The sequence below is a fragment of the Pseudorca crassidens genome, chromosome 14 (genome assembly GCF_039906515.1).
Source record: "Pseudorca crassidens isolate mPseCra1 chromosome 14, mPseCra1.hap1, whole genome shotgun sequence".
Classification (NCBI taxonomy): domain Eukaryota; kingdom Metazoa; phylum Chordata; class Mammalia; order Artiodactyla; family Delphinidae; genus Pseudorca; species Pseudorca crassidens.
In genome coordinates this window covers 1336036-1363412 of record NC_090309.1, presented here as the reverse complement: position 1 = coordinate 1363412, position 27377 = coordinate 1336036, and the positions used below count along the sequence as shown (strand labels likewise).

The window sequence follows — 27377 nt, the reverse complement described above, 5'->3', positions numbered from 1 at the left end:
GGCCGCTGGGTCAGGCAGATAACCTTGATGGATTCAGGTGGCTCCTTTAAAAGGAGGATAAAAATCACTGCCGCTATTGAGTGTCATTTATTATCTCATAAAACCCTCGCCACCAGCTTGATGGATGGCAGGCGTTGTCATCCGGTGAAGGGTACTTCATGCATTACTCACTCGGCCACCATTCATCCATCTGCCGTGTGCCACGTCGAGGCTGGGCCGCGTTAAGACTCATGGCCGCCCCAGGGACACCAGCGTCTGGGCCCTGGAGGGTCACCTTCAGGTGTTCCTCCCAGGAGCTGTCGCTGGACTGAGCACCTGTGACATTGGGCACCTCGAAGTAGCACAAACCCGCTCCCACTCTGACCCCTCACTCACACACTGTTTTCTCAGCACGTTTATGGATTCTGGCAGAAAAACCATCAGACACTAACAGGGCTGTGCTCACTGCCAGAAAACATGTTTAAGTTTAAATTGAAGACTGTGCTCTGAAACAGGACACAAGTGTTTAAAGACCACGTAAGAGTCAGTGAAGGACTTCCCTGGTGGTGAAGTGGTTAAGAATCCACCTGCCAATGCCGGGGACACAGCTTCAAGCCCTGGTCCGGGAAGATCCCACATGCCGCGGCGCAATTAAGCCCGTGCGCCACAGCTACTGAGCCTGCGCTCTAGAGCCCGCGAGCCACAACTACTGAGCCCGCGTGCCACAACTACTGAAGCCTGGGCGCCTAGAGCCCTTGCTCCGCAACAAGAGAAGCCACCGCAATGAGAAGCCCGCGCACCGCAATGAAGAGTAGCCCCCACTCACCGCAATGAGAGAAAGCCCGCACGCAGCAACGAAGACCCAACGCAGCCAAAAAAATTAGAAATTAAAAAAGAGTTGGTGAAACTGCTTCCGGCTTCAAACTCCAAACTGTTTAGAACAGAACGCTGCCGGTATCGATTTTTATTTTGAAGTATCCAGTACAGCCTGAAACGTGCTCTCCTTGCTTTGTACAGCAGACCATCAGCCTCCACGCCTGAGGGCGGAGTCACGGCAAGCGGTTCATCTCGTTTATACTTTGTCACAACAGGACAAGGTTGTGTGATGGGAGCCTCTTAGTTCTAGAACGTGTCCTTCAGTGTGGCTGGAACCTGACTTGCCTGAGAGACCCCTGGACGTCACCTTCCTCCATGGAGGTGGACCTGAGGACTCTGCATGCAGGTAGCGTTGGTGCCACCTCCTCATTCGGGGACAGGACTTCTGACGTCCTGCTCTGCCCGTGGGTTCATTCAGTGAAGCTCTTCTCCCACCCCCTGGGCTCGGAAGCTGTTCCTCGTACCTTCCCGGGCATGAACCCTTCTTCCTGAAGTGCCTGATGCCTGAAAATACCATCCAAGATATACCCTTGTGTGTGTGTGTGTGTGTGTGTGTGTGTGTGTATTTACTCCTTAGCTATTTGTTCTCCCTCTTAAATTGTGCTGCACCCAAACACAGTTTTTTTTGAGGAAACCTGAATGAAAAACACACCTGTGCGATCCACAACCCCTCCCACCCACCCACCCCCGTTAAAAATTCTCAGAGTCACCTCGGCTCTGCCTCAGACACATGGGGTCTGTAACTAACTGGGGACATCTCAGAATCAAGTCTTTGCCAGCCAGCTCTGAAAGGAAGTTTAAAGAAGGACCAGGGGCTGGCGAATTATGACCCTTACGCCTGATCTTCCTGTTTCTCTGTGGCCCACGAGCTCAGGATGGATTTTATAGTTTTCAAATGGTTGGAAAAAATGAAAAGAATATTTCATGGCATAGGAAAATTACATGGAACTCAGTTTCCACAAATAAAGTTTTATTGACACACAGCAGATGTATTTGTACACGTGGTCTCTGGTGGGTTCTTGCCGTGGTGCCCGAGCTGAGCTGTGGCCACAAAGACGGGTCTGGCCTCCGGCTCTTTGCAGTCACCCCTTGGTCTCGAGCTCAGACCAAGGACCCTTAGGTCCTCCCCTCTTGTTCCTTTAGTTTTGCCCCCCTCCTCCCCTCCACCTGCATGAAACAAAGGTGGATCAGAAGAGGCGGCTGACGTTTGTGCCCCTCTGTGAAGTCCACTGGGAAGGACTCGCTTGTGCTGTGCTTTCCTACGCTTTTCCTGGTGGAGCTGGGTCACCAGGACCACAAAGGGGGTGCAGAGAGAAGTAACCTTTACTTTACGGTGGTTAAGTAAGGCTTTGGACCTCCTGTCCTTCTAGATCTGGGATGGCGTTGTGTTCCAGCCGCAGGATGCCTTTGCTTGGTTAAGAGTAGGAAACACGGATCAGGCCCCCATGCTGACTGAGCCCTTGCTGGGGGCCCGGCGCTGTGGTGAGAACTTCCGTGGTTCTGTTCTTAACTCAGTCCCGAAAGGGGGAGAAGGACCCAGCTCCCCGCCTTGGTTCAGCGTCCTGTCGGGCGGGAACTGGGCCGTCCCAGTGCGCGGGGTGGGCTGGGGGAGCGTTTCCTTCAAACCTGTCTGCTGTTTGCTGATCATCAGGGGGACCCATCTTTTGACTGAAAAACCAGCGTTTGTATTTTAGTTTTAGAAGCGTCATCTATTAGACAGAGGGATAAAACTGCAGCTTGGCCATTTTGTCTGTCCTCATTTAACGGCTCAGCAAGAGCACATTTAATCTTCCCGACAGTGAGCTCAACTGATAACAAGTATTTCTTCTCTTTGGTCCAGGGAGGTGTCAGCTGGCCAGTGTTGGTTTTTGAAAGGTAGTAGTGCCTTCTCGTATGTGTTTAAGGGTGTAATTCACACAAACACACACGCACGTGCGTGCGTGCGCAATGGAGTACTATCCAGCTGTGAAAAAGAAGGAAATCCTGCCGGTCCTGACAGCAAGGATGAGCTCTGACAGGGCCAAGTGAATGAGGCGGACAGGGAAAGACAGACAGCGTGTTCTCTGTCTTAAATGCAGAATCTAAACCCAGAGTGGAATGCGGGTCCAGGGGCAGAGAGTGGAGGCCTGGGGAGGGGCGGTTTAAGGCACAGACTTGCAAGTAGAGGATGAACGAGCTCTGGAGGGAGGCCTGCCACGCGGCACGGTGACGGCAGTCAGCAGGGCTGCGCCACGTGGCGTGACGGAGGTGTCCCTGATGCTCCGGGGTGATTACGCAGCAGCACTAAGCATGTCAAACCAGCAGCCGTGCACCTCAGACTCCCACGTTACGTGTCCGGTGTTATCTCACTTTAATAACTGTGTGACACACAAGTGTTCCTGTTGGAATAGAGGGTTTTGCAGGCACCCGTTCCTCACCCTTCTCACCCCCACCCCTAAACTGGGTCCAAGCCACAGGCCCCACCGTCCACCCCGGGGCCTGGTAGCCATCCCTGCCCAGGGTCTGCTCCTCCCTGAAGGAACGAAAGCACACTGGCTTCGAGGTGCCTCTTGTATTCCTGGTTAAACCCCTTTGACTCTGAGAGAGTAGGTTAAATTGACGTCCATCCCTCTGACGTCCCGCACAGAGGGCTGTATCTCCCAAAGGATGGACCGTGACCTTCCGGTGCTCCTTCTTCAGTGGTTTTGGGAGGCTTATTTTCTGAAGGGAAGTGTTTTCCTCTCGGTCACCTAAAGTATTTCCATATAGTTGAGGGGGTATATGCTGAAGGTAAAAATAGTATTAATGCTTAAAATTAGTGTGTGTTAAAGGGATGGTTGATGGTCCTGTTCTGTGTCTCTGCTGCTCGGAGACCCTTGGCAGAGAACCTCGGCCTCAGCAGAGTCAATTTGTAAATTTGCTGTCACTCACATAAAGTTTTCTAAATGATTTAATTTAATGACAATTAAATGCCAAGATTTTAATCATTATAAATTTCTTTTCTGTTGGTTAAAAGGAAAACACAACTTGATGTATCAGTTATAAATCACTTATAAAAACAAAAAAAATTACAATTGGCTAAAATGTTTGCTTTATATTACTTTGGAGAGATGCTATTAAAATGAAACAGTGCTATTTATTTTATATGTATTTACATATCTTGGAAACACAGCCACTTAATTGTGTATATGTGTGACCCAGTGGCCATTCTGTGATTAAAACAGACTTTAGACAAATATTCTCCTACATAAAATCTACTTTTAGAAACAATCATTAAATAAGTTAATTAATATGAATTATGAAATTAATATGGTTGCAGCTTCTTAGAGCTGCTGTAACAAGTACCACACCCTGGGAGGCTTTGGACGGCAGAGATGTCTGGTCTCTCAGTTCTGGACACTCGGGGTCAGAAATCAGCGTGGCAGCTCTCCTCGTGCCTCTGATGTCAGCTGCAGGGCTGTGTGTCCAGCTTGTGGGGCATCACCCCACCCTGGCCTCTCTCATCACATGGCTCTGTCTCCACATGGCGTCCTCCTCTGTGTGTGTGTCTCCTCTTGTAAGGACACCAGTCACGTGGGAGTTGGGCCCACCTACTCCAGTGTGACCTCAGCTTGTGCCTTAATTACATCTGCAGAGACTCCACTTCCAATAAGGTCATGTTCACAGGTACCAGGGTCAGGACTTCAACACGTCTTTTGCAGTAGGAGCCCTAACAATTGTGTCTGCATGATACACTGAAGCTTTCTTATTTAAAAAAAAATTTTTTTTTAATTTACTTATTTATTTTATTTTTTGGCTGCATTGGGTCTTGGTTCCTGCGTGTGGGCTTTCTCTAGTTACGGCGAGCGGGGCCTATTCTTCGTTGCGGTGCACGGGCTTCTCATTGCGGTGGCATCTCTTGTTGCGGAGCACGGGCTCTAGGCGTGCGGGCTTCCGTAGTTGCAGCATGCGGGCTCAGTAGTTGTGGCTCGTGGGCTCTAGAGCGCAGGCTCAGTAGTTGTGGCGCACAGGCTTAGTTGCTCCACGGCATGTGGGATCTTCCCGGACCAGGGCTTGAACCCGCGTCCCCTACACTGGCAGGCGGATTCTTAACCACTGCGCCACCAGGCAAGTCCCTCAACACGTCTTTTTAGGGGACAGAATCCCACCCACAGCAGTGGTTTTTTTGAAGGTTAAAGATCATTCCAGTGTGCAGTTTTTTAGAAAGAGCTTTATTGAGGTGAAACGAATGGGCCTCAGTAGATGCACAGTTTAACGTGCAGCTTGGTCAGTGTTGACACGTTCACAAAGTCAAGGTCACGCGCGTCCTCCTCACCCTCAAGTCCCTGCCTGCCTTTGTAGCCCTCCCACGTGCCTAGGCAGCTGGTCGCTCTGGATGCTCTTGCATTTTCTGGAGTGGTGTAGAAATAGAACCGTTCGGTCACATACCCTTTGTTTTCTTTAGGCTCCTTTAACTCAGCATTGTTATTTTAAGACTCGACCGTGGTGCAGGAGTCAGTATCATTCATTTTACTGCTGAGTCACCTTCCGCTTATGGATCTACTGCGTTTGTTGGTTGCCGGTTGAGTGGTACCCAGCCCTTGGCCGTTTCAGATGCAGCTGCATGAACATTCGCATACAAGTCCTGTGCTTTCATTTCTCTTGGGTGGAATGGTGGGGCTGTTTGGTGGGCACACACTTAATATCTGGAGAAATGGCTAAGCGGTTTTCCGAAGAGGCTGTACCATTCTGTGTTCCCACCAGCAGTGTTTGCGGTTCCATTTTATCCACATCCTCAGCCACACTTGGCACGGTGGATGTTTTCCAGTTTTAGCCTTTCGGGGGAGTGTACTGCTATCTACTTGTGGTTTTATTTGCATTTCCCTAATGACTCACGAAGCTGAGTATCATTTCTTGTGCTTATTTGCAATTCCTGTATCTCCTTTGGGAAATTTACCATTCAGGTCTTTGCCCAACTTTTACTGGGCTATTTCTTACAGTATTTAGTTGAAACGGTGCTTCGTATGTTCTAGATACAAGCCCTTTGTCAGCTACATATTTTGCAAGTGTGTCCTCCCAGTGTGCGGTTTGTCTTCTCATTTTTATAAATGTCTGTTGACAAGAAGCAAAAGTGGTTTTTTTTGACAGTTGATTGATCTTTTTCTTTATATAAAGTTTGTGCTTTTTGTGTCCTATTTAGGAAATCTTTCCCAAACCCACAGTGAATAAGATTATTAATAAATATGTTCCATATAAATGTAAAATCATTAATTATTTCTTTACACCAGCTTGGCCTCTCTTGCCCTTCACTGCTTTTCTGGCTGTGCTGAGTCCTCACAGGGATGCTGTGCAGTTCACAAGAAAGGAAAAGGGCCCTGGAGACCCGTGGTTGGTAATTCAGGAGTTGAGCCGGGGCTGTTCCCCGTATGTCTTATGCTCTTAAGTACACACTTAAGCCCCACTTAAGTTTTAGGGTAAGGTTTCTTACCTGGAAGGTCTGAATACACTTGATCGTATCTTAAAAGTTAAAAATTTACCAAGGGTGACCTCCTATGATGCCCGTTGAAACAAAAATGGAATTTTTCTGCCTCGTAGATAATTCATACATGTTTGCCAGAGAAACTATCTAGGTTAAGAAAGCTAAAACTATTATATTTTTGTGTCATACTGAATATATTACTTAAAATTAAAATTAAGCATTATAAGAATGTCCAGCCTTTTATCTTACCTAAAACATTTGTCCTCCTGCCCCGGCATCAGGATGTGGGGGAGCGGACAGCGTAGGAATTGACCAGGCATCAGGGCACAGAGGATGTTTGCTTATGTCTGAGCATGTCTGCTGCCAACTTTAGTTCTCAGTTCTAACAGACAGACAAAACTGGGACAAAACAGAAATTCTGCAGTGGTTTGGAAATTTTTGTTTCTGTCTTTTTTTGCCGCACCTTGCAGCATGCGGGAGCTTAGTTTAGCTCCCCAACCGAGGATGGAACCCGAGCCCTCGGCAGTGAAAGCGCAGAGTGCTAACCACTGGACCGCCAGGAGTGATTAGGGCTCCGCGCTTTCACTGCCGAGAGCCCGGGTTCCATCCCTGGTCGGGGAACAAAAAAAAAGAAAAGAAAAGAAAAAAAAAAAAGCCTTTCTGGAAAATTTCAATAACATTTCCAGGTGCAAGGAAATACGTTCTTTGTTTCATGGTAAAAGCTAATGTCAGTCATCTTGGCAGTATTGGAGATAAACTGACGTTATGGGTATTTTAAACAACGAGGTTTTATAAAAGTATAGCCAATTTAAAAGATCAAAACTTTTCCTGGGTATGGAATCGTTCTTTGTGTGGCAGTCAACAAATGCCTTTAAGAATGGATTCAACCGGAAATATCAGCTGTTCAACACAAATTGCGGTTTTGGCTCTTCTTGATTTAATGTCGTGCTTTATTTAAAGGATATATTGTCAGGTTATGGGTTTTCTGCATTAGGCGTTTGTGTGGTTCAGTCAGCATTTGCTAAGGTCCTGCCACGTGCCAGGGATGTGAGGCTGGTTGAAACATTCATTATCTGCTAACACAGAAGTTCTTGTGTGTGGACAACAGACGACAGAGAGATACTTAAAGACCTTGCATCGCTGGAGGGAGGCCCATAGCGCTGCAGGAGCAAGTGCGTTAAAATCCTCTATTGTGAGAAACAGATTACCCAGCACTTAGCGGCAGTGGGAGTTGGCAGACTTTCTGTAAAGGGCCAGATAATAAATGTTTCAGGCTTTTGAAGTCCTGTCAGCGTCACAGCTGCTCGGCCTGCGGTTGTAGTGTGAACACGGGCCGTGGAACATGTGGGTGAATGTGTTGCTAAACTTAATAAAAGCAGCCGGGGAGCCAGATCTGGCCTGTGGGCGCGGATTTGCTGACGGCAGGCCTGTAATCACCATCATTGTTTAGCTCCCAGTTGGTGAGGATCAGGAATCGGGTTCAGCTCAGGCCGGCGCCTCTGGCTGAGGGTCTCTGAGTCAGGGCTGCCTCTTCTCGAGGCTGGAATGGGGTGAGTGGCCCCAGAGCGTTTTGTAGCCTAATTCCAGAAATGACTGCCGACCACCTCTACTGAATTGTCTTCATCAGGAGCCCTTCAGCGAGTCCAGCCCACACCGGGGAGGGAGCCGTTGCACACAGGTGCGAATACTGTCAAAGACAAAATACTCATGACACCTGGTAGAGAACAGGAAGGACCATCAGGATGGATGTAGGGACCCCTGCAGTGGGGCAGAGAGATGGGGCTCAACTCCAAATCCACCAAGGAAAACTGGGGATTTACAGCGAAGGAGCAGGCGGGGGTCAGCGGGTGGAAAGTTACTGAGAGGGAACATCCGGGTGGAGGGATTCTGGCTAAACTGACCTCCCAGGATTCCTGCTGAAGACAGGCCAGGGCATCAGACATCGCCTGGGGGAGGGGTGGAGGCCGAGGAACCGGTCAGATACAGGGGGCCATCTGACCTGCAGGGAGGGGATTCTGGCCCAGCTGACAGAGCAGGATTCCTGTGAAACTGGACACTCAGAAGTCAGGGCCCGTCAGAAAGCTCGGCAGGGAGTCTTTGTGGGTGCCTGGAGGTGGCCTCCCCAGGGCTGCCGCAGGGGCTCCCAGAGGAGAGGCAGTGGGTGCGGTGCAGGGAGATGAGACCCGCGTGCCCACTGGCTCTGCTGCCAAGTCAGCCTGGGCTCCTGGTCCAGCGTCAGTGCCTGTGTCTCTGTCGTCGTCACGGTGCCTCAGCCTCCCGGGAGCATCATTTCCTTCCATCCAGCTCCTCTCGTCTCCGACTTCTGGTTCCATTTATTACTTTGCAGCCAGGCTTAGGTAAACACTTGCTGAATGAAAGCGAAGGAGATCCAGGAAAGAAGCAGACCTCTGCAGACAGGATGCCACAAAGTCGCGGCCGTCCACCCACATCCATTGTTGACCCCTCCTCTGCCCGGTTGGTGCAGGGGCACTGGGGTGGGGACAGCGGGCACTGGGGCTCGCGGCCGCCCCGCCCACATGCCCTCATGCTCCCAGGAGCCCCTGTCACCATCCCCACCAGGTAGGCGGGCGTCCCGGCTCTGCTGAAGTGCGAGAGGTGCGGGGACCAGGTTTTCCATCACGGTGGCTTCTTGCTAATAGACACTCAGCACAGGGTCGCTGAGTTGCAGGAATAAATGAAGGTCCTGGTACCTTGCTGTCGGCTTCGTGGTTCCTCGTGTCCCCGTGACAGCAGCACGGCCCTGCGGGGCCCATCACGTGTCCTGATGCAGAGCCACCCCGTCGAGTAGCTTCCCCGCTGTGACAGCAGCCTCGATCCGCTAGGCCGTCCAGACCTCTGGCCCCAACACCCTCCACCCTGGCCAGTCTGCCAGCCTCCTCGGGCCATTTAATGCCCTACACACCTCATGGCCACCTTCCCGGGCCAGTTATTCCCTGGACCGATTCCCAATTCACGTAACTCCTAGACTCTGATTGCTGGGTGAACAAGTGATATAAGACAGATTTCTGTCCTACAGCCTTACCTTCTTCCTGGTTGCCGCTGGGCAATCTTCTTCTTTTACTGATTTTTCTGTCACCCTTGTTATTATAACTATTTGAAACCTCCCCCGTCATTGGTTTTTTTCACCGCACCTGCTTTCCTGAAACCACCGAAGCTCAATGGTATAAGATTTCTCTCTCTGTCCCCCTCGTATTTGTGCAGATAAACTTCACGTGGGGACACGTTCAGGTTTGCAGGGATGTTATGCAGCCAGTGCGCGGTTCCTCCCTTGTGGCGGTGTAACTGCTTCCCGTGCCCCCGTGCGTCTTGCCCGGCCCCTCAAGGGCCCTCCTCCCTGAGCCTCTTTGACCTTTCCCCCTGCCCTCGGTGATAGACGGTCCCTCAAACGCTGTGACTTTGGTCTCTTCTCAGCCGAGCCCTCGCAGCCCAGACAGAGTTTGACCCCCCCCTCCCCGTCACTGGCCCACGTCACCTCATCAGTCTTGGTTCTGGTAGGGGGCAGTGACAGCAGCAGGCTCCGGCTGGCTGGGGCAGGAAAGAATTTTATTGGAAAGAGTTCAGATTGCTCACAGAATTGACAGAAATGGGCAGATGGAAGAGCCGGGCTCAGGGGGGGCGGGAGGCTGGGAGACCCCCCAGCAGGCACCCTGGCCGAGGTCCCGGAGCTGGACCGAAACGTCCCGGCTGGAGCTCGGTGCTGCTGCCTAAGCTGCTTCTGTCCCTAAAGATGCCTTGTCGGCGGTGAGGTGCTGGAGCCAGGGTCTTGGGCCTGCAGGACCAGGAGGGAGCTCCAGGGGCTCAGGGTCCATGGTTCTGGACAGTCTGCTCCTGGATGGGCGGGGCCCGACCTCAGGGCGCAGGATGAGGGGAAGGGTGGTCAGGCTGCAGCAGAGCCTGTGGCCTCTTCCTCAGCTGTGAGGGTGTCAGGGGAACGCGGGTGGTCCAGAGAAACCGAGTCAGGCCGAAGAGGAGCTTCCAGAGCTGTGCATGAGCCCAGGTGCTTGAGCCCAGGTAGGTGCGTGAGCCCGGATGCAGCCTCGGGGCTCAGGACCAGTGCTCAAGCATCCAAGTCCATGGGGAACGTCAGATGGGGGAGGGAAGGTAACCTGGCTCGTGCAGGTCTGCTGAGTAAGCAGTTCACCTGGGCACCATCTACACCTGCACAGCGAGTGTGCAGACTGCCTTCTGGGTGAGGAAACGTGGACGTTGGCCCCTAAGGCTTCACGCTGTTGTCTTCCGGCCTGTGCCCAGGTGGTGACCGCACAGGTGATGCCCCGTCCCCGCCCCACTCCGTGCTGAAGGTCTGACTCAGTGTTTTTACCGCGATGGCAGCATCAGGTGTGGATTTTGTCCTTGTGAGCTGTTCTTGTTTTTCTATCCCTTCACTTTTGCCAGGATCTTACCCTTAGTAATTGCTTTGGTGGGTTTTTAAATTTTATCCTTTGAATACAGAATTCTTTTCTGTATCTGAAAGGAGAAAACTGTTCCTTGAAATAATCCTGGTCCTTTGTCTCCATGGTTTAGAGTATTCTCCTCTGTGGAGAGCTCTTAATAGAACCAAGTCCACGTGCGGTGCAGCCTCGCAGACTCATCACTGGAGGGTTCGCCGCTCTGTTACTCAGTCCACGTGGTCCTATTCGTTTGTGTGCACTATTCTCAGTATTCGTCTCTTGATGGACTTTCTTAGTAGACTGAGCTCTTTGAAAACTCGATTATTTTGTTCTTGCTATTTTCCCGGCTTAGTCGTGTGACCTGGACCAGGCTAGTTCTGATGGCATTTTTGCTCTCCTTTATGCCACGACAGATTGTTCTGGTTTGTGCTTTGCCGTGCTTGGTGTGGACCCGGGACGGGGCAGGTGCACGTGGCCTCCTGCACGGAAACCGCGCCCCCCCGCCCCGCCCCATCAGCTCCATTTATGGGAGAATTGGAGCCCCACAGTCAGGAAGGCTTAAGGTTGCTTTTATATCATTTAAGTACTTAAATGTGAAAGACGCAGTGCAGGCGCTGCCCTGAGCTCCGGAGCTTCCCCTGCACAGACCTTTCCTTCCACACCTTCCTGGGAGGGTTGTGGCTGAGGCGGGAGGGAAGGGGGCAGGACAAACACGGCGCAGGGTGGGAGAGGAGGGCACGGGTGGGAGCTGACCTGGACCCCCAGCGATTTTATCACGTGACCCACCACCCTGCCTGTAGGTGTGGGTGTTTCCAGCTGCTGAGTGAGCCCCGTGCCTGTTACTGGATCCGGGCCCTGGGGTCTGAGCATGGCCTCGTGCGTCGATCTGGGTCCAATCAGGACAAGAAACCCACACAGTGATTAGAAGGAGGAAGGTTCACTGCAACAATGAAGTTCCTAACTCTAACGGGCTTGGGAAGAGGGGCTGCAGGGGGGAGCCCACTGGGCGCGGGGCTGGGGGCCCAGGGCCGGGAAGAAGGGGCAGGATCTGAGCCCGCAGAGGGAGCCGGGAGGCGGCCGGTGGGATGTCCGCCTGGCCTAGCACCCGGACCGGGTCAGAGCAGAGACCCGAGTGATGCTGCTGAGGGGCCGGCGGGCCTGCCTGAGTTCGGGTCGGGTCGGGCGTGACCACCGCTTCTGCAGATACGCAGACTCCCTGCCCCTGAGAAAAGCCAGGGGACTGGCCGAGAGCTTTCTCCCTCAGCCTGCCGAACGGCGTTCAGAAACCCAGTTCACCCAGTGCGGGGAGGGGTGCCAGGCGGACCAGAAGAGGGGGACACGCGGGACACACATGGGCCCACGGAGAGACGCCAGCCGGTGCCGGGCATCACTGTTCGGCCCCTCACATCCTCCGACGGTCCCGCGGGGGCATCTAAGGCTCGGCAGCTGAAACAGGTCCGGCCTTGCCGTGCACACCTCGTGAAATGTGAAGTGAATGAAAGGAAAGAAAGCTTTTTTTTTTTTCTTTGCGGTACGCGGGCCTCCCACTGCTGTGGCCTCTCCCGTTGCAGAGCACAGGCTCCGGACGCGCAGGCTCAGCGGCCATGGCTCACGGGCCCAGCCGCTCTGCGGCATGTGGGATCTTCCCGGACCGGGGCACGAACCGTGTCCCCCGCATCGGCAGGCAGACTCCCAACCACTGCACCACCAGGGAAGCCCAAGAAAGCTTTTTAAAGTTATCAAAAAAAACCCATTTTTCAGTTCCCACACTTTATCTTGTCCGATATTTTTCAAATGTTGCTTAATGTGCTAAAACATACATGAAAACATGTTCTTTGTTTGAAAGAAAAGCAGTGAGACGGGTAGATTAAGATTTGAAAGGGTTGTTTTCACTTGAATGAAATGTTTCTTTCTGTCCTTTGTCCTGAAATTCTCACGGTTTTTTTCCTTGAGGAGGGCAGACCTCACAATTAGCTCATGGTCACGAGATAACTGGGCTGGCTTCCTCCCCCCAAGGTCTGCTGAAGGTCAGCTTTCAGGGAGCCGCCCTGGCTGAGGCAGAACTAAAATAAGGACCTAACGGAGAGCCAGAAAGCAAGTGGCGCGGTGGCCACCATGGGCGCAAAAGGGCTCCTGGACACACTGCAGGGCTTTCCGCGCAAACCGGGCTTTCTCTGGAGTCCGCACTCCTGCTAAAAATGCTGCCCTTTTGTGTTTGAAATACGAGACCCTCTCAAGTTTGTCTCTTTTGGTCAGGACACGATAGATCCCTTAAAAAGGATGTTTCGGGGTGAGACGGTGTGTTTGTGGATCACAGTATGAGTGCCGGGGAGAAGTGACCCGAGAGTGGAGGGCTGCTCCGGGGCGTTTTCCCACGGAGACGGCTAAACACGCAGAGAAAACGGCCCAGCCTGTAAGAGGAATTCTGAGCATGTTCTTCAAGCTGACCAAACCCTGCTTGTCTGAGTGACCGTGGGGACCCAGTGGGAGGGAACCTGGGAGCCCAGTTCCAGATTCCAGCCGTGATGACAGTTCGGGGCGTGGGGGCAGTTCCTTTACTGAGGGGATGAAACCAGGCTGAGGTGGTGAGTGAGACCCTTAGATGGAGTCATGCAGTCCCGGGGGAGGGCGGCAGTCTGCCCACCTGCTGGCCCATCCCGTCCCCTGCGACTTCACACAGGGCTGGTCCAGCTGTTGGGAGATGGGGGGAGCACGATGGGGCCGGTGGCGGAGTGTGTCCGTGCGGCGCCAGTCCCTCTGCAGGGTGGAGCAGGGTTAGATCTTCCCAAGTCCCACGGCTCCCGGGCCACCAGTCAGCACAGGCGGAATGTCAGAGAAGTTTCACAGGAGGATCTGAGCGCTGGGCGGGCCTCAGAGGGCTGGAAGCTCCGGAAGGCTCGGGAGAAAGGGCCTGGAGTGTCCCTGTCCTCTTGGATGGTGTCCTCAGTGCCGGGAATATTTGATCGTCACCAGTAAAGGCGGTTGTAAACACCCATGTGGCAGCAGCCCTCTCGAGTGTGTGCGGATCTTCACAGGAAAAGGGATCGGGTATCATTAGGCTGTCTGCACACACGGAGGCCTGGGGACGTCCCTCTGCTTATCCACGAGTCAACTCAAGTTTTACGCCTGTTTGTGGCCTATCAGGCATACGCCGTACACCTGCTTTAGTTATTAAAGAGAAGTGCACACTGACCAGAAGTAAAGTCCTTCTTCATATAAAGACATAGAGGCTTCCCCAGACCTCCGTGTGTGGCAGGAACATGGTGAGTCTTCTCTGCCTCTTGTACGCTTTCTGTAACAAGCTGCACCGTGTTTGGGCCGACGGGGTCGGGGAGCCCAGCCCACCCCGCAAGCCGTGCAGTCGGGCCCTCCTGTCCCGGTGCCCCATGTGCCTGCACGCGGGGCTGCCCGCCGCACACATCATTCGCCAGTTTTCTGCTATTAAAGATTTTGCCTTTTGCTCCCGTCGATGGAAATAATCAATAAACAATCTAGAATGGGAATAGAAAAGAGTTTGGGGCGTTTTTCTGAGCCAAACTGAGAGGACTCTAGCCCGGAAGACAGCCTCTCAGGTAACCTGAGGAGCTGCTCTGGAGAAGCAGGGTTTTCAGCACAGTTTTATATTTCATCAGAACAAAGAACATTAAACAAGCCAGGGATGCTTTCCTTCAAGGTTTAAAAACAACAGACCAGCACACACGCAGTGAGTCAGCGTGGCCTTGGCCCCTGGGGAGGGAGGCTTACCGTCCGAGGAGGACCAGCGCTGTCGTCCCAGGAAGGGAGGCGTTTCATCTTTCTATTAACAAGGACGTTCTTCACTTCTGGTCACCGTGCACTTTTCTTTAATAATGAAAGCAGACATACGGCGTACGCTCGATAGGCCACACACGGGCATAAAGTTTGAGTTAACTTGTGTATAAGCCAGAGTGACTTCCCCAGACCTCCGTGTGTGGAGACGCCTTCCACGCTTCCCCGTCCCCCTGCTTCCCCGGCTGGGCCTGCACAGCAGGTGACAGGTGTGCAGCTCCCTCATTTCCACTTGGTTGGAGGAGGTGTGCAGCCGAGTCTCTTCACTCTGGCCTGTCGCGGTGCATGATTTTCTTCTCTGCAGCCAGGATCTGGGAACAGTTTAACGGATGGGGCAGACGTCATGGTAGCAGCAGTGCCCTGTCCCTCCCGTCTGTTGGAGGGAACGGGGCATTTGTGCTGGACAGGGACGTGAGAAGGACCTTTCCAGCACCAGTATCTTTACTGCATGTCACGATTGTTTTGTTTTAATAGGAGAGGAAAATCAGAGTAGGTTTTCCGTTTGAGTGAAATAGAGAAACAGTGAAAATAGCTGGTTTGCCATCCCCACACTCCGAACGCCCCGGGTTCCTGTGGATAGAGGTTGGAGTAGCTCCTGCCAGGCTCTGGGGTCACATCCACAGAGCGACTCTGCCTGTGTGACGGGGGCAGCATTAACAACACGTTTCCTGTGTCAGGGCCCGCTTTTTACAGGCAGTCGGTCAACATGTTCAGCCACGTAGATGAGGACCTACTGTAGAGCACAGCAAACTCTACTCAGTACTTTGTAATGACCTATATGGGAAAAGAATCTAAAAACCAGTGGATCTATGTATATGTATAACTGATTCACTTTGCTGTACCCCTGAAACTAACACAACGTTGTAAATCAGCGATACTCCAATGAAAATATTTTTAAAAACGTAGATGAAATATTTGGTAGTGATGCATGTAATTCAGTTGTTGCTATTTGAGGGAATTTGAATTTAAAAGGTACCAGTTAGGGCTTCCCTGGTGGCGCAGTGGTTGGGAGTCCGCCTGCCGATGCAGGGGACATGGGTTCGTGCCCCGGTCCGGGAAGATCCCACATGCCGTGGAGCGGCTGGGACCGTGAGCCATGGCTGCTGAGCCTGCGCGTCCAGAGCCTGTGCTCCGCAAGGGGAGAGGCCACAACAGTGAGAGGCCCGCGTACCGCACAAAAAAAAAAAAAAGTACCAGTTATTAAAAAGTTGCGTTTTTGACTTTGCCAGCCATGCTCGGGCTTACACTCAGTGTCTGAGCTGGTGGAAGTAGCTGCCCTTTCTTGGTCTGCCGCCTCTGAGCAGATTGTTTGCCTTGGGCAGGGTGTTTCCCCAGGGGCGGAATTTGTTCTGGCTGAAATCATGGCGTTAGCTGGATTGATGGACTTGAAGCCTTCGGTGCAGGACACGGGAGTGGTCAGCTCAACAGCAGATGTGCTGCGTGTGGTTTGGCATCTTACACGCAGTCAGGCACACTCAGCCAGGGTCCCAGATCCTGCCTGCTCTGGTCTGAATGTTTGCGCACCCGCTCAATTCATGTACACAAGTCCTAACCCGCGATGTGGTGTTAAGAGGGGATGAGGGGCTTCCCTGGTGGCGCAGTGGTTGAGAGTCCGCCTGCCGATGCAGGGGACATGGGTTCGTGCCCCGGTCCGGGAAGATCCCACATGCCGCGGAGCGGCTGGGCCCGTGAGCCATGGCCACTGAGCCTGCGCGTCCAGAGCCTGTGCTCCGCAACGGGAGGGGCCACAGCAGTGAGAGGCCCGCGTACCGCAAAAAAAATTTAAAAAAGAGGGGATGAGGTCGGGGGGCGGGGTGAAGGTCTCATGAACGGGACGCACAGGGCCCCTGCCCCTGCGCTGTGTGTGGGCTCAGCGAGGAGGTGCCGGCCAGGACCCAGGGGAACAGGAGAGTCCTCACCCCACACGGCCGCGCTGGTGCCTTGGTCTCGGGCTTCCAGCCACCAGGACCGTGAGACGTGAATTTCTGTTGTGTATAAGCCACCTGGTCGGTGGTGTTTGGTTTCAGTGGCCCTAAAGGACTGAGCCACTGCCCAGCATACAAGAAGTCTCTCCACTCTGGATGGACGTCTGGGGTCCAGGCCTGTCCTGGGGCATCCCCCGGAGATCCAGGTCAGCCTTGGTGAAGAGGAGGCCTGAGCCGCTGTTGGAAACTCTCGGGAAGAAGCTTTGGGAGCCCAGGAGCCAGGAAACCACCTTACAGGCCCACTGTTCAGAAAACAATGGCTTTGGGATATTTTATAAAACAGCTTCCCACCTGCTTCAAGGGCTGTTCTGCTGCGCTGTATGGCCCGTAGTGATTTCAGTCAAGAGAGTTCAGATGAATGTTTTTCTCATGGTTACGATCACAGTCTAAAAGGATTGTTTGCATTTCTAAGGGTGACATTATTAAGTGCCAAAAATGGTTAAAAGTAACAGAGTGCCTGGCTCTGAAAACTGAGCGATGGTGTTCATTTGGCCTCAGATTACCCCTTGCCCTCTTGGAGAAATTACACGCGCCTTTGAGCTCCACTCCTCCGCATGGCTGGATGGGGACGTGAGGGACCAGCCGACTGTCCTGGGCAACCCTTTGGGCGTGTGGTGCCCTGACCGGTGGATGCCACGTAGTCATGTCTCTGCCCTCGGCTCCAGGACCCGGGGAGAAAGGCGCTCGTCACCTGCGTGAGCAGTGGAGGGAGCACGGGCATCCCCGGGCAGCTCCTGCCACACGTGGACGCGCCTGTGTGCTGAGCGGGCGCCTCTTACGTACCAGTTAGGTCTGCAGAATCGTGAGCACGTAGCAGAAGTTCCGTATGTTCAGATGTGACACGTGTGATGTAGGGAAGTTACTTGAGCAGTTACCTTTTAAGAAGCTGAGACCCCAGCAGGAGGACTGCCGAGGCCGGGCGCCTGCCCCCCACCCCGGGACGCCCTTGGGGCCGAGCGACCGTCCGTCCACCCCTCCCCGTCAGCCGGCGGCGCTGCAGCCTCGCCTCTCGCTCCTGTGTTGTTTGAGCATGAGGGGCGCGTGGACGGCCCAGGGACTCCCCTCTGCCCTGAGAGCTTCTCTGCGAGAACCAGCTCCTGGGACGAGGCCGGTAGGGGCAGATGTGTGATGAAGGGCCCACGGCTCTTCCAGCTCCTCCCTTCAAACCTCAGCCTGCCCCCAACCCAGCTCCCAGTTAGGCCACACCTCGGTGATTAAAAAAATGAAAGGAGGAAAGAATGAGAGGCGGCAGAAGTGTAAGCAGACGGAGTGTCGTCTACCCTACGCGTCGGCCGCGGTGCCCTTGTGCTGATGGGCAGAGGGCACCTGGGGCTTGGACTCCGGTGGCAGGTCGGTCTCTCTGGGGCGACTGTGCGCCCTCGTCGGCACGGTTCCAGCTGGAAGGAGAGGAAACCGGGAAAAAGGAGGGTCTCCTCCTGCTTCACCTTCACACAATGTTCCCGAAACAGCAGAGCTTCAAGAGCAGAGGGACGCTTTACTAAGTTTCCAGCACAGTCTGAGAAGAAGGACCTCGTGGAGGGTGTGGAACAGTTAGTAGCTGGTGGAGAGGAGGGTCGGGACGTGTTTCCTGTCCAGGCACAGCCTCTGGCAGCTCTGTCCGTGGAGAGATTGGCGAGCCTGGCTGCATTCGGGGTGCTGGGGCAACAAAGCACGACACACCAGATTTGCCCTAATCGCGACCTCAACTCTCAGCCTTGGTGATCAAGGATCACGTCATTCTTTAGTGAGCGCTTCAGTTCATCAAAGGCACAGTTGAGATTAGTAGGACAAACACAAAGTAAACAGTAAGACACCTTACTGTTCATTCTGTACATCTCTGTAGCGTTTGAATTTTTTTCCCAAATAACATGTATTTACTCTTTTTCCCTTCTGTCAGTACGATTATGTGGTGGAGTGACATTTCTGACTTCCTTTTTGTACTTATCTGCGTATATGTGAACTTGATACATGTGCATAATAAAATTGGGACTGCACACCTATTAGAACAGCTAAAATGAGTAATGATAACCCCGAATGCTGGCGATGGTGTGGAGGAATTGAATCTCTCACGCTTTGCTGGTGGGCATGTGCAGCGGTGCAACCACTCTAGAATAAACAGCTTGGCAGCTCTCAAAGAACTAAACGCACCCTTCTCACACAACCCAGCAGTCTCGCCCTAGAGCACTTACCCCAGAGAAATTAAACCTTATATTCACCCAGAAACTTACCCACAGCTGGATTCACAACAGCCCCAAACCGGAAGCTGCTGAAGTGTCCTCCAGTGGGTGATGGTTAAACAAGCTGTGGTGTGTGCACACCACACAGTACTTACTACTCAGCAGTGAAAAGAACAGGCAATCCACATATGTGGCAACTTGGTGGGTTTCACGGGCATTTGCTGAGTGGAAAAGGCCAGTCTCAGTTGGTCACAGGCTGCGTGATTCCCTCGACGCAGCTGTCTCAGTCAGCTCGGGTTGCTGTAACAAAAATGCCATAGCTGCATGGCTTAAGGAAGGGTTTGTTTCTCAAGGTTCCAGGGCCTGGGAAACTCAAGATCAAGGCTCCAGCGGATCCTGTCTGCTGAGGGCCCACGTCCTGGCTGGTGGGCGGCTGTCTCTAGCTGTCTTCTCGCCTGGGTGTCTCTGACCCCATCCTGGGGGATTAACGCCCCTCCCTCATGACCTCATTCGACCCTGCTGACACCCCACAGGGCCATCTCCAGATCCCGTTGCCTTGGGATTAGGCTGTCAGTATGAATTCTGGGGACACAGAGATTCAGTCCACAGCAAAAACATTCTCTAAGTTACAGTTACGTGGATGGAAAACAGACTAGTGTGTTGCTGGAGGGTGGGTGTGACCATCAGAGGGGACGTGAGAGAGGTCTTTGTGGGGATGGAAAAGCCCCAGGTCTGGATGGGGGTGGCGGTTACACGAATCTACAAGGTGTGACGAGGTGACACAGACCTGTACACACATCGCGCTGGCGTCAGAGTCCTGGTTTTGATTGTACGTAAGATGTAGTCACTGGGAAGCTGTGTGAAGGGTACAAAGGTCTTCTCTGTACAATCTTTGTAACTTCCTGTGACTATAATTATGTCAAAATAAAAAGTTTAAAGTGTGATTGCAGGTCCTTCACATTAATTCCTTGCTGGATGAGAGACTTCATTGCGTCGTGTGTTCAGGAACCATCAGCTTCTCCGCAGTCCTGCTTTCCTGTCTAGTAGAGATGGGACTAGTCGTTATGGGGGGAATGAGATAATTGGTTACGTTTTCAGATGTGCCAACAGCAGCTGATTGTCATGGTTTCCCAGAGCAGGTAGATGGGTGATTAGCCCCTTTCCCTCACCAACAAGTATCTGTCACGCATCTTTGTGTCTGTGTGTGTCAGTGTATCTGTGTGTGTCTTGTGTGTCAGTGTGTGTCTGCGTGTCTGTGTGTCAGTGTGTGTCTGTGTGTGTCTGAGTGTGTGTGTGTCTGTGTGTCTCTCCACACCAGCTGTCTCCTTCCCTCTCTATTCCACACGGTCACTGTAAACAAACATTTTTTAACCATGAGGCTGTTTCTTTCCTGTTTAAAGATGGCGAGCCTCTTGCTCCATCCCCTGCAGGCTCTGGGCTGGGACCATTCTGACCTGTACCCTGAGATCCTTAGGGTTCAGAGTGAGGAGAGCATGTCTCATTTTCTGCCTCTAGCCCCATTTTGTATGCACTACCCAGCCTTTCTAGATAACCTGTTTTGCTCCCCAGTGATTACGTGTAACCGTTTTCCCACAGAGAGTTAGCATCTCGTCTGTGGGATCAGACCACCTGGGTTTAAATCTCGACTCCACCACCTACTTACTGGTTATCCAGCCTCTTTGTGCCCCGGTTTCCCCACCTGTACCTCCTGGGAACACGGCAGTGAGCACCTAGGAACGCTGTTTACAGTTCTAGCCGTCATGCTGCCGACGTCTCAGACGCATTTTGTCTGTTTGCTGATGATTTCATGGCCCTTCTGTCTCTCGTGTGACCTGCTCTGTCAGTCAGTGTGCCTTTCACCTGCTCCCTAGGTTTTCTTTTTTTCTTTTTGATTGATTAGAGCGCTAAATATTTTTTTTGAAAAAAAAAACCCACTAAATATAATTTCAGCATCTTATATAACCATGTAGGTTTAAATTTTTTTTAATTTTTAAAAAATTATTTTCTTGACGTTTTAAAATTGAAGTTTAGTTGTACAATATTGTTTAAGTTACAGGTGTACAAGATAGTGAGTCGCCATTTTTAAAGGTTATGCTCCATTTATAGTTATTAGAAGATATTGGCTGTATTCCCTGTGCTGTGCGGTATAGCCTTGTAGCTTTTTCGTTTTATACGTAGTAGTCTGTGTCTCTTAACCCCCTGCCCCCGCCTCCCCTCCCCCCTTCCCTCTCCCCACTGGAAACCACTAGTCTGTTCTCTGCATCTGTGAGTCTGCTTGCTTTTCGTTGTGTTCACTAGTCTGTCGTATTTGTTAGATTCCCACCTGTTCCCCTTGGTCTGGTGGGAGGCACAAGGGTGCCAGGAGGTCGGTTTGGAGAGATTGGGCCCCTTTCACTGCCCCAGGACACGTGTCCTCATCACTTCACTGCCGACCCTGGTGCACTGGAGCCGACGGTGGTGTGCAAGGAGCACAGCGAGCCTGCAGCGCATCCTTTATCCTTTATCTTCTATCCATGATAAAGACCCAGAAGGACTGGCTGCCTTGGTTACAGGCTCAGCTGGGGCCAAACGGAAGGAGTTGTAACTGGACGCCGGCTCTTCCCCTGATGAGCCTGGGACTGAGCTGTCACTGCGCCAGAGTCACAGAGCAGGGTTCATGCCTGCACCCCCTGCACAGCTGTTCCCTCCCCCCTGAGGGCGGCCGGGCTGCCACACAGCTGGTCCCGTGTGTGCGGGGAAAGTTCCTGGAGCTTCCAGACGCTCAGCGAATCCACACCGTCTCGGGCACAACTGCCTTGCCCGGAGCTCTTAATGTGAAAGGGCCGGTGCGACCCTGGAGCCGCTGACGTGTGGGAGCGGAGAGGGGAGTGACCGGGACGTCGCCTGGGTGTCCGTGCCTCCGTCCTGACCCGTCCAGTCCCCCGTTCCGCTCCGCGATGGCACTCCCGGGCCCGCGCCCCGCTGCCATCCCGGAGGGCGAGGAGGTACCCCCGGCGGCCTGTAACGGGGAACACCGGGCGCCCTGCGGCCAGGATGAGAGGGCCGTGTCCAGGCTGCAGCGCAGGCACAGCGACGTCAGGGTCTACAAGGAGTTTTGTGACTTCTACATCAAATCGTGAGTGCCCCTCCCAGCCCTCTCCTGGGGCTCGGGTTCCCTGCCTTGGGCTTTGACATCACCCCACCTTCAGTGGGGCCTTCCGGGGTGGAGCGGGCGTCCAGGATGAAATGCAGAAACGGAGGAGGAGAGCGCTGCCTTCTCGCTGCCCGTGCAGCGCTGAGGTCTCCCTGTTGGGAGCTGGGGGTGCCTGGGGCCTCCAGGGACTCATTAGCCAGAAGGAGCATTTAACGGCCTGATTCTCTGTTTCCACCCATCCTTTCCCTGCGCTTTTGCAACAGATGTTGCTTCTCTTTACAACTCCTGAGGAGCTCTGTTTAAGACTAATTGGGCAATTATAATTACACTGTAACCAAAATACTTCATAAACTGTCACGACGCTTTTAGGGTTTACATTTCTGCACTTTAATGCTCGAGGTTTTGCTTTGCACGCTTTGATAAACGAGGCACTTGAACAAGGGAAAGCTCGAGGAAGTCAGGTTTTCTGTGTGCAGCTGATGTGTGGAAGCAGGGCGGCCAAAGCAATTCTGACCAGACAGTTACGAAGGCTTTTCTGTTCCCCAAGGTTTACGTTTCCCGACGTGGAAATCCTTTTTTGAAAAATTAGCCTATTAATTATAACTAACCAAGTGACAGCTCTATCATCCCTGACTTTTAATAAGTAGCTTGTATCATCTGTGTTAACTGTGACAGTCACTGTGGAAAGAATGTGTGTGTCAGTTTTCCATCCATGGGATGTTGGCCATCGGGGACACTGTGCCTGCAGGGTCGGGGGTGTATGGGAACTCTCCGTATCTTCCGCTCAGTTTTGCTGTAAACCTAAAACTGTGCTAAATACAGCCCATTAAAAAAATACACAGTGCCAGAGGGTCAGAGACAAGAGAGAAAGGGAAATAGTGTGAACAGTTGAGTAGGTGGGTGAGACTATTGGTTGGTTGGTTGTTTTCCTGGAAGTTTCCTCTAATGTTCTGTTTCTTTTCCTGCTTGTTATTAAAATGAGTACTTCTTCAAAAATACATATTACTTTATCTCTAAAACTACTTTATTTTTCCTGTGTGTGGGGAAAGGTTGTTTGTATAATGTGTCTATTTTCTAACTCTTTGAGTATTTGAACTTGAATGTAAATGGTCTATAGTGTAATGAGTATAAATAGGTCATTGATAAACATTTTGATCTTGGGACCCGTTTACATTCTTAAAGCAACATTGAGGTCTCCAAATAGCTTTTGTTTTATCAGCATTTACTGTATTAGAAAATAAAACTGAGAAAAATTTAAGTATTTACTAGTTCATTTAAAATAACAATAAGCTCATCGCACATTAATAATATTAATACATATTAATATTCATTACGTTTTTATGAAAATTGTTTCCAAAATGAGAAAACTTGGGGGGAAGAGTGGCATTGTATTACATTTTTGCAAATCTCATTAATGTCTGTCTTGGTAAAACTGTTTCACCTGCATTCATCCTTCTGCAATATGTTGTTTCACATGAAGTTTATAAAGAAAATGTGGCCTCCCACAGAGATGTGGGAAAAGGGAGGACATTTCCACCCGGCGAGGGTCACTGATCTAGGAAATCATGAGTCAGGATGTTCCAGGATTTCTTCTTTTGTAGGTCTCCTGGGGTTCTACTAAAATCACTGAGAATTTGGTGACTCTTCTGAGAAAGTTTTAAAGTAATAATAATGCTTCATATTTGAGTAGCATCTTCTGGTTTCCAAAGCGGTTTTATATGCTTTTTCTTATTTCGTCCTCAAAATGGTCCTAGGCCCATGGGGGCAGCTGTGGGCTGAGCACACCTCGTCGACGGATGCCTGTGGATGCTGGCCCCCACTTTGGAGAAGGGGGCAACAAGCCTTTCCAGAGCTTTGATAAAACTACCGCTGTTCGTCTGGCTTATGGCAAAGCCAGGTGACGAAGGGAATTGATGGGCTTTTCTCCCTGATCCCAGTAACTCTGCAGTGACAAGTAGAAAAGTTAATTGAGCATGAGACTCAGGTCAGGTTTGCCACAAGCAGTGGGGCTGCCTCCCTTCCTTCCTCTTCTGGTGGCTTTGATTGAGTTTTGCTTGGTGTGGGGTTGTGAACAGGCGCTTCTGGTGGAGTGTGAATACCACAGGGCAGGATACTGCTGGGTGAGAGCTTTGGAGGAAGAGGGCGGGGTTGTCTTCCGCTGGGGTAGAGGGGGGTGAAGCGTGCGCCGCTCCAACCTTGCTAAGGAAGCAGCGAGATGTAGGCTGTGATGGGACGGGGCAGCCCGTCTGCCTGTGGGATGGACCCCCGCCCACCTGCCGCCTGGGGGGCTGGGAAGGTTCGTCGGCGATGACTTCCCCAGGTGGGCTGACAGGGTGTCTGGGTGGACAGAAGCTGCCCCAGGGCCGGCCACAGAGCAGAGCGTGCGCTCTGAGTGGGGTCTGGATATCTGAAAATAAACTTGCAAACCACGAAGCTGGCTGGGCCAGTGCCTGCTCTGCCTGGGGACCTTCCCACCTGGAGGCCGTTCCTTTATGTGAGATTCAGAGTAAGCAGTGGTCTGGTCACGGGCTTGACTGTATACTTTTCCTCCAGGCTGCACAGGGTTGGGTGGGACGTGGGCCTTTACTGGAAGCACCCGCGTGTGCTGGGGTCCAGGGGGACCCCGGCCCGGACTCACCAGCCGGGGTCTCGTAGAGGATCCTCTCACGTCCTCTCGAGCATTTGACCTGATGCCATCATCTGGTTGTGACTCGTGGGCTGGGGACCTGGATTCTGGGCCTGTGTCTCCTGCGAGCTGGACAGCTTTGCAAGGTTGGGCTCGTTGGTCTCTGGACCTGCACTTCACCATCTGTAAAATGATCTTCAGAGTGGACAATTCTGTGCTTTTAAGATACATTTTGTAATATTAGTGTTCAACGTTTGTCTTCCCAGTTGGATTATAGGGCTAAGGCGTTTGGCGGGTTGTAGAGCCACTGAAGCTGCGTTCGGCAGGCCCTCACGGCGGGTGCGAGGGGGCCTGCGTCTGGCCGGGCCTTCAGCGCGTCCGGACCCACGTGAGGGGGACTTAATGAGGCCACTGGCCAGGCTGTCGGCTCAGCCCTGAGGCGGCTCTCGGTGCCCCCTGCATCCCTGCCTCCTGGAAGGCGGCGTGGGTGCAGCGTGGGCATTTGGCAGGGGACTCAGGAATGTCGGCGAACCAGAGGGTCTGCACCCCGGACGCTGGGTGGGGTTGAGACCTTGGGTCGCAAGCGGGAAAGTGGGCTTTATGGACAAGATACGATTGTTGTGGCCTCAGACTGAGCTCCCGGGAAGGGCCGCCGTCCGTGACCTATGTCCCTTGTGTGTTGCAGCAACATGGCCAATGCCCTGGCCAACGCCAGCTGTGAGCGCTGCCGGGGAGGCTTCGCGCCCGCCGAGAAGATCGTCAATAGCAACGGCGAACTGTACCACGAGCAGTGCTTCGTGTGCGCCCAGTGCTTCCAGCAGTTCCCCGAGGGCCTCTTCTATGAGGTGGGTACTGGCGGGCGGGCGGCGTGCGCGAGGGCAGGGGTGGCCCTGGGCAGTGACGCTGGCGGGTGTCTGGGGCTCGCCCGCCGGCCCTTCAGGTGCCCCCCGCCCCGCCCCAGCACGGCCCGCTTCCTCTTGCCCCACAACTCCCAGCACCTGTGTCCTAAAGGGGCTCTTGTTTGGGGAGGAAGGGGGCACCCCCTCCGTATCCAGCTCTTCTCTGTGTCTCCTCTTCTTCCCCAACACTTGTTCTCCCTGATTCTGTGGTGTCACCACGTGGCCCGCGCTCACTTGTGTTCATTCTGGCCAGTCCTGGAACCCCCTTCTCACGTCTGCTTTGGGGGTGCTGGTCTAGGGATGACCCCGAACTGTGAGCGAGGACGACAGTGTGTGTGTGTGTGTGTGTGTGTGTGTGTGTGTGTGCGCGCGCGCGCGCGCGCGCGCGCACGTGTGTGATCACCTCCTTACGCGTTTGCATGTGTCTCTCTATGTGATGATACGTATACATAGAGTTATGGGATGCCCAGAGATGGCCACTGTTTGATTTCTCCTTCTACCAAGCAGATTTTAAACTTTTTCTGTGTTACAGGCCATTCATGAGGAAGGAACGGTGGTTTTTAAAGGTCATTAGTAAGTCAGTTGTTGGCCAACTTGACAGCATTTTCCCATAGAAACAGTGCCCCTGGGAGGGAAGCTCCCGGCCAGCCTGTGGCGCAGCGTGTCGAGACACAGCTCAGGGAACACCATGTTATTCACTCAGACGCATTTTTCCAGCTCCTGCTGTGTCCCAGAAACACACGTTCCCTACGACAGAAACCTGTGCAATGGGAACGAGAATCTCTCTTTCCGTGAAGGGCAATGGCTTTTGGGCTGGGAACGGCAGGGGACAGTTTGGGGGGCTGAGCGGAAGAGGGGACCCAGTGACCCACAGCCGGAGGGTGGGGCTGCCCTGGGTGCTGAAGAGGGTGAGGGGAGCAGGGGGAGAGGGGGTGGGGCGGCGGCTGAGGTCTCATGAGGCTCTCTGGCCCCTAAGCCGGAGCAGGGAGGTCAGACCCAGGGCACACTTACGGGGCTCCAGGGAGCCGGCCCCCGAGCAGACATTGGTCTCCACACCCCGGAAAGCCTTTTCTTCCTTGAGGCCCAGAGAGGCTGAAGTGCGCTTGCTGACAGCAGATGAGTGACATAAATGGGATGCGAACCTAGTTTGGTCCCTAATATCCGATACGGTGTTCTTTCCCTGACGTACGCTTTTCCAATCTAAGATCTTTTTATTGAAATGCGTAATTATGACAAAGGCTCAGGAGAGAGATTCCAGGGGAGCAACAGAGAAGAAAGGCAGGCTCTGTTATTTCCATGGTCCGCTGTTCCCTCTCTGTCGCCTTATCTTTCCCATGCTGTGCGTCTGCTGGCCATGTCGTGCGGCAGCACCGGGTGATGAGGTGAAGCAGGCGGCGCGCGCAGTGCCGTCGGTTAGCCGGCCCCGGACTCGCTCCAAGCAGGGTCCCCGTCCCCGCACTGCGGGCCCTCTGTGCTGCATGGCCCGTCGCTGTGGGGCGTCCCGTGTGTCCCGTGTGTCGTAGGGTGTTAGAGACGTCCCTGGCCTCCCCTTACATACGCAGTCGTGACAGCTGGAAGTACCTACACACATTGCCGGCTTTCCCCTGGGGAGCACAGCCACCCTCGGCCGCGACCTGCTGCACTAACACCTCTTCCCGTAGGTAATGAACTTCCCTGTGCTGGCCGCAGGTTGGTTCTAAATGGCTCGTTCCCCAGGCCGTGTACGCAGAGCCCTGCACAGAACAAGACCTCCCTGTGGTCCGTCTCTAAGAATCTGACTGCAGTCAGAGTGAATTCTTGTGCCATAAAATGTATTTAGAAGGTACTTCTAGAAAGAACTCACTTAAGAAAGACCCTAAAGAAAGCATACACCTTCTTGTGTAAATTGGCACAGGGAGATAAGTACAGGCAGACCTCAGATAGTGTGGGTTTGGGTGCAGACCACCCAACAAAGCGAGTACGGCAATAAAGCGAGTCGCACGAATTTTTTGGTTTCCCAGACATAGAAAAGTTATATTCACACTGTATGTAGTCTATTAAGTTGCA

The 27377-nt window shown here is 52.8% G+C and overlaps 1 protein-coding gene across 6 annotated transcripts in view; it reads left to right on the top strand.

Moving 5' to 3' along the window:
• Nucleotides 1-27377, top strand: part of LIMS1 (LIM zinc finger domain containing 1) — a 94444-nt gene that overhangs the window by 52211 nt on the left and 14856 nt on the right. For 4 of the 6 annotated variants that reach the window (XM_067703999.1, XM_067703995.1, XM_067703993.1 and 1 more), the window contains exons 1-2: nt 21595-21788; nt 25118-25277. In XM_067703999.1, coding sequence (XP_067560100.1) covers nt 21610-21788; nt 25118-25277 — 339 coding nt within the window. In that variant the 5' untranslated portion in view covers nt 21595-21609. Of the gene's footprint in view, nt 1-21594; nt 21789-25117; nt 25278-27377 lie in introns of those variants that run through there. The other 2 variants (XM_067703997.1, XM_067703998.1) reach the window with 1 other exon arrangement.